General features: G+C 31.7%; 1 protein-coding gene across 1 annotated transcript; it reads right to left on the reverse strand.

Moving 5' to 3' along the window:
• Positions 1 to 5,954: 5,954 nt before the first annotated feature.
• LOC119664650 lies at positions 5,955 to 7,022 on the reverse strand. Its single transcript, XM_038074103.1, has one exon. The coding sequence runs from the start codon at positions 7,020 to 7,022 to the stop codon at positions 5,955 to 5,957; it is 1,068 nt and encodes a 355-aa protein (XP_037930031.1).
• Between the last annotated feature and the right edge of the window lie 154 nt (positions 7,023 to 7,176).

Genomic DNA, 7,176 nt, shown 5'->3' on the forward strand with positions numbered 1-7,176 from the left:
TGAGCTGTTTTAACAACAATTATATTGAAAAACAAAGTTAACAAATGTAATAAGTTGCTTTTATATAAAAATTTAGTTGAAAATCTGTCATTATTATTTAATTTTAAAATATTATAAGTTATTAAAGTATTGCTTACTTGTCGCTGTGTATTATCCTAATACAAAAGAAACCTACGCATAAAGAGTCTAAATTACTGATTTTATTTAGAACATTTCTCTCAATTTATACAAAATTACCTTAAAACTAACTTAACTAATTTTACTATCAACGTTTTAATATTTATGTTGTCTGTTATTACTAATTTTAGTGGACTGTATTATTTTTAATTACATTTCAAACAAGGTTCAAAAACCGACGAAAGCCAAGGCACTTGTGATTTTTTCTTCTATTGTCTTTAGAAATATATTTTTATAATTTATAATAATAATTCACATAAAATATTTATATTAAATATATTATAAAGCTTTTTTAGAAACTGAACTCTTTAATTCACAATTTAAAAGTATTGTCCGATAATATATCCCTTTAATTACTGCATCTAAATTTATTTCAAAAACAGCAATAATATTTGCTTAAACTAATTTTCTATTTTTATTTTCTTAAAACTATTTTTATTTATTTATTAACTATCTTTCATTTTACGCATTTTGTCTTTTATTAATATACATAAGAAACTTTTCTTGTGTGTAAAGCAATCATTTGCAAAATTTGCAAAGTGAATTAATCATTTGCAGTTTTTTTGAAAAGTTTTGCAGTTTACTTTTGCAAAGCGCAAAGTATATGGGTTTTTTATCTACTAATTGAAAAATTATCATTTTTTATATTATTTACAGGTTAGGATATTATTACCATTTTTAAATAAAAACATGTTTAAATTTTATTAACAGTAAAATTAAAAGTGAAAATTTGCAAAAATTCCCCGTGTTTTTACGACTTTTTTCACTACAATCTGCGATACCCAAAAAATGTATACAAGTTTTCCATAAAATTTTTTCCACTAATAGCCTAATGTTAAAGGATCACAAAAATTTGCTGTTCCCAGTCTATGTTCTGTATATATTTCAAATCTCAGAAATTACTGAATAATTATGCAAAATATGAGCTTCATTAAACTTAATAAAGTTTAACAAAAAATTCAATAAGTAATAATATAAGGACAGTTATTATGTTATAAATATTGCTTACGATGACGACTATGATAATATAACTGCAAACTACCTGTTCTTGTTGCGCTATAGACTACCCCGCTATCCTTCTTTTATTGCGGTTTTGTTTTTAATTTTAATAGTTTATTGTTTTTTTATTATTAAGTTATTTTATTGCTTATTATTTATTGTAAAGGTTTTTAAAAAACAACATATCTAGGTAAAAAATTGTACCATATATAAATGGTGACTTATAATTTATAAATTCAGTTATTAATATCATATAGCAATTTAAATATTAAAAGTGTTTTAATTTAGCCAATTGTGAAATAAGTGAGGATAATGATAACAAGTGCCTTGATGATGTGCTTTCTTCTTCTTTGATAAAACTCGATGAAAATAACTTTAGGGTGTCTAGTAACTGTGTAATAGAAGCCTACTCTGATCTAGAGTGCAATGACATCGAAAATTTCATTACATCAGATGCATTTTCCAATTCAAAGAACATAAATATTGATTTATTGTCTTTAAGATACACAATAGGGTACGTAGCTAAAAAAAATACTTTCAAAACTAAATAGTGAAGCTTGCAATATAAACTTAAAAAAAGGGATGAAATTTTGACTGATCCAAGTGAGCTTTTCATCTACTATAAAAATTATAATTCTCTTTCAAATTTCGGTAACCTGTTTGCGCCATCAGAAAGTTTTTTCAATGTTTCTTGTAAACATGTCGAGGTTTTTAAAACTGTATTCGAAAATAAACCAGACGCAATTGGCATCAAAAGTTTAATAATAGAAATGTGCAAGAAAAAAACCCCTCAGTGGTTTAATGGGCCCTGTACAAACATCTAATCTAGCTTCTTGATTTTTTAATTCTGCTTTTACTTCGTAAGCATTGCTTGTGGGCCTTAGAGAAGTCTAAAATCAACAAACATTTCTATAATGAATAAGAAATATGTTAGCTCTACAATTCAAGTTAGCACTTAATATAAGATCAATTAATACAATTCTTATTAACAATAATGTAAAAGAACTTAGCCAGAATTTAGTCATAAAAATATATAGTGAATTTATATTTTTTTTGAATGTTAAGAATAAGAATATTATTAAAATAATTTGTATTATTAAATAACCAAACATTGTAAAATAGATAATTATATTCTTAGAATTAATTAAGTTAAGCAAGTGTCAAATTAGCGAATATTATGTAAATACATATTTTACATTCTTAGACTTAAATTAAATTGTAATATTGCAAATATTAGTAAAATAATAAAGAACAAAACATACAAAATAGTTTAATAAACAAAATATAAACATATTTAAATATACATACAAATTAAAGAAAACGAACATAATATAAAATGCATATATGTATATACATATGTTTTTATATCTATAGATAATTTATTATTTTAATTTATATATTTACATTTTAAATCTTCTTAATAATATAGATAATGCTTGCCGAGAGATAGAGAGCGTACCACTGTTGCGTACGCCTTAAGTGCAATTTTCAAACGAGATCTTCAAGCTAAAATTGCGTTTGTAGTTGAAAGTCTCGTGCGCCACATCACTCCCTCTCCAGTGACTGAGCGAAGCAATGTCACGATATAATTAGTGATCCTATGCCACTGATTAAACATTCTCCGCAAATCGAACTGGCAACCGAATTCGCCTGCCGCTAGACGATGTTTGAGTTTTCTTTGTATGTTGCTTCTGGTTATTTTCGTCTGCTTTTCGATGAGTACAAGCATGTCGTGCTATCTGATGTTGATTTGTTTCTTGCTCGTCATCACAGAGATAGGCAGCTTTGACCCGATCTATACTTACACGTACTGATTTGTCTTTCCGTAGAATGGTCATCAGCTTATCGTCGCGATCGGTTACCTTAAATGGTCCATCGTAAGGTGCTTTGAGAGGTAGTCGAATAGTGTCATCGCGCAGATAAACATGAGTACATTTGTTAAGATCTGGTTGTACAAATGTTTTTGATATGGAGTGGTTTGCCGTAGGTACTGGTCTTAGTTGCTCCATTACGTCTCGTAGTGATTGTACGAATTCCGAGTTGGACATGTCTTTACTGGGACTTTCGATAAATTCACCTGGTAATCTAAGTGTCGTGCCATAAACCATTTCTGCAGGAGTCGCCTTGATGAAGTTTTTGTGTTTTGTGCCAATTAATCTCGTGGGTTCATTGAATAATTTTGACTCGAATTGTCGACCTTGGTCGGTTATTATTTCAGATGGCACGCCGTAATGTGCGATCCAACCCTCCAGTAATGTTGCCGCCACTGTGCTTGCATTAATATCAGCCATAGGGATAGCAACTGCCCATCTGGTAAAACGATCAATGCCCGTTAAACAGTAGCTGAATCCATTTGACATTGGTAATGGCCCTATGATATCGATATGTAGTGAAGAAAATCGTTGCTCTGGTAGCTTGAAACTACCAAGTATTGTTTGATTATATCTGGATACCTTGGTACGTTGGCATGGATGACAAGATTTTACCATCTTCGTTATGTCTTTTTTCATGCCTGGCCAAACGAAACGCTCACATATTTGTTTGATTGATGATTTACTTCCTGGATGCCCCAGATTGTGTATCGCCCGGAAAACTTGCTGTCGATGTCTTTGAGGAACCCAGGGACGCGCTCGTTTAGTTGACACATCGCATGCAATTGGATTCATAGAGTTTGGCATGCTGATCCACTTGAGTTCCAACGATGTCTGATTTTTGGTTAACAGGTTTTTTAATTCAGCGTCGTCTTTCTGGCTCTCAGCTAACTTGTTAAAATCAATCTGTTGGCAGCCATTTATTTCTTTAATACATGAAAGTAAATCTGTTACGTTGTTATTTTTTCCGGCGATGTGTTGTATGTCTGTCGTGAACTGTCCAGATGCCTTAACTGCCTTGGAGATGCCTTTTCAGGTTTCTGTTGAAACACAAATATGATAGGCTTGTGATCCGTCAAAACTGTGCATTTTCTACCTTCGATCATGTGCACAAAGTGTTTAATGGCTTGGTAGATGACAAGCAATTCTCTATCGTATGTGCTGTATCGTTTTTGAGTGTCGGTTAGACGCTTTGAATAAAAACCGAGAGGTTCGATCTGTCCATTTCGTATGTGGTGTAGTTCTGCACCTACTGCTGAGTTGCTTGCATCGACGTGGAGCACCAGTTTACCGTCTGTGGTTGAATGTGCTAATGTACTTGCATCTGCGAGTGCTTTTTTGTAAGTTACAAAAGTCAATTTTGCATCTTCTGTCCATTCTTTTATTGCGGTTTTGTTTTTAATTTTAATAGTTTATTGTTTTTTTATTATTAAGTTATTTTATTACTTATTATTTATTGTAAAGGTTTTAAAAAACAACATATCTAGGTAAAAAATTGTACCATATATAAATGGTGACTTATAATTTATAAATTCAGTTATTAATATCATATTGCAATTTAAATATTAAAAGTGTTTTAATTTAGCCAATTGTGAAATAAGTGAGGATAATGATAACAAGTGCCTTGATGATGTGCTTTCTTCTTCTTTGATAGAACTCGATTAAAATAACTCTAGGGTGTCTAGTAACTGTGCAGTAGAAGCCTACTCTGATCTAGAGTGCAATGACATCGAAAATTGCATTATATCAGATGCATTTTCCAATTCAAAGAACATAAATATTAATTTATTGTCTTTAAGATACACAATAGGGTACGTAGCTAAAAAAATACTTTCAAAACTAAATAGTGAAGCTTGCAATATAAACTTAAAAAAAGGGATGAAATTTTGACTGCTCCAAGTGAGCTTTTCATCTACTATAAAAATTATAATTCTCTTTCAAATTTCGGTAACCTGTTTGTGCCATCAGAAAGTTTTTTCAATGTTTCTTGTAAACATGTCGAGGTTTTTAAAAATGTATTCAAAAATAAACCAGATGCAATTGGCATTAAAAGTTTAATAATAGAAATGTGCAAGAAAAAAACCCCTCAGTGGTTTAATGGGCCCTGTAATAAACATCTAATCCAGCTTCTTGATTTTTTAATTCTGCTTTTACTTCGTAAGCATTGCTTGTGGGCCTTAGAGAAGTCTAAAATCAACAAACATTTCTAAAATGAATAAGAAATATGTTAGCTCTACAATTCAAGTTAGCACTTAATATAAGATCAATTAATACAACTCTTATTAACAATAATGTAAAAGAACTTAGCCAGAATTTAGTCATAAAAATATATAGTGAATTTATATTTTTTTTGAATGTTAAGAATAAGAATATTATTAAAATAATTTGTATTATTAAATAACCAAACATTGTAAAATAGATAATTATATTCTTAGAATTAATTAAGTTAAGCAAGTGTCAAATTAGCGAATATTATGTAAATACATATTTTACATTCTTAGACTTAAATTAAATTGTAATATTGCAAATATTAGTAAAATAATAAAGAACAAAACATACAAAATAGTTTAATAAACAAAATATAAACATATTTAAATATACATACAAATTAAAGAAAACGAACATAATATAAAATGCATATATGTATATACATATGTTTTTATATCTATAGATAATTTATTATTTTAATTTATATATTTACATTTTAAATCTTCTTAATAATATAGATAATGCTTGCCGAGAGATAGAGAGCGTACCACTGTTGCGTACGCCTTAAGTGCAATTTTCAAACGAGATCTTCAAGCTAAAATTGCGTTTGTAGTTGAAAGTCTCGTGCGCCACATCACTCCCTCTCCAGTGACTGAGCGAAGCAATGTCACGATATAATTAGTGATCCTATGCCACTGATTAAACATTCTCCGCAAATCGAACTGGCAACCGAATTCGCCTGCCGCTAGACGATGTTTGAGTTTTCTTTGTATGTTGCTTCTGGTTATTTTCGTCTGCTTTTCGATGAGTACAAGCATGTCGTGCTATCTGATGTTGATTTGTTTCTTGCTCGTCATCACAGAGATAGGCAGCTTTGACCCGATCTATACTTACACGTACTGATTTGTCTTTCCGTAGAATGGTCATCAGCTTATCGTCGCGATCGGTTACCTTAAATGGTCCATCGTAAGGTGCTTTGAGAGGTAGTCGAATAGTGTCATCGCGCAGATAAACATGAGTACATTTGTTAAGATCTGGTTGTACAAATGTTTTTGATATGGAGTGGTTTGCCGTAGGTACTGGTCTTAGTTGCTCCATTACGTCTCGTAGTGATTGTACGAATTCCGAGTTGGACATGTCTTTACTGGGACTTTCGATAAATTCACCTGGTAATCTAAGTGTCGTGCCATAAACCATTTCTGCAGGAGTCGCCTTGATGTCGTTTTTGTGTTTTGTGCCAATTAATCTCGTGGGTTCATTGAATAATTTTGACTCGAATTGTCGACCTTGGTCGGTTATTATTTCAGATGGCACGCCGTAATGTGCGATCCAACCCTCCAGTAATGTTGCCGCCACTGTGCTTGCATTAATATCAGCCATAGGGATAGCAACTGCCCATCTGGTAAAACGATCAATGCCCGTTAAACAGTAGCTGAATCCATTTGACATTGGTAATGGCCCTATGATATCGATATGTAGTGAAGAAAATCGTTGCTCTGGTAGCTTGAAACTACCAAGTATTGTTTGATTATATCTGGATACCTTGGTACGTTGGCATGGATGACAAGATTTTACCATCTTCGTTATGTCTTTTTTCATGCCTGGCCAAACGAAACGCTCACATATTTGTTTGATTGATGATTTACTTCCTGGATGCCCCAGATTGTGTATCGCCCGGAAAACTTGCTGTCGATGTCTTTGAGGAACCCAGGGACGCGCTCGTTTAGTTGACACATCGCATGCAATTGGATTCATAGAGTTTGGCATGCTGATCCACTTGAGTTCCAACGATGTCTGATTTTTGGTTAACAGGTTTTTTAATTCAGCGTCGTCTTTCTGGCTCTCAGCTAACTTGTTGAAATCAATCTGTTGGCAGCCATTTATTTCTTTAATACATGAAAGTAAATCTGTTACGTTGTTA

Source organism: Teleopsis dalmanni, unplaced genomic scaffold (assembly GCF_002237135.1).
Source record: "Teleopsis dalmanni isolate 2A unplaced genomic scaffold, ASM223713v2 unscaffolded_contig_2371, whole genome shotgun sequence".
Classification (NCBI taxonomy): domain Eukaryota; kingdom Metazoa; phylum Arthropoda; class Insecta; order Diptera; family Diopsidae; genus Teleopsis; species Teleopsis dalmanni.

Excerpts from the sequence above, each read along its gene's own strand:
- LOC119664650 (XM_038074103.1), bottom strand. The coding sequence starts at position 7,022 with ATGCCAAACTCTATGAATCCAATTGCATGCGATGTGTCAACTAAACGA.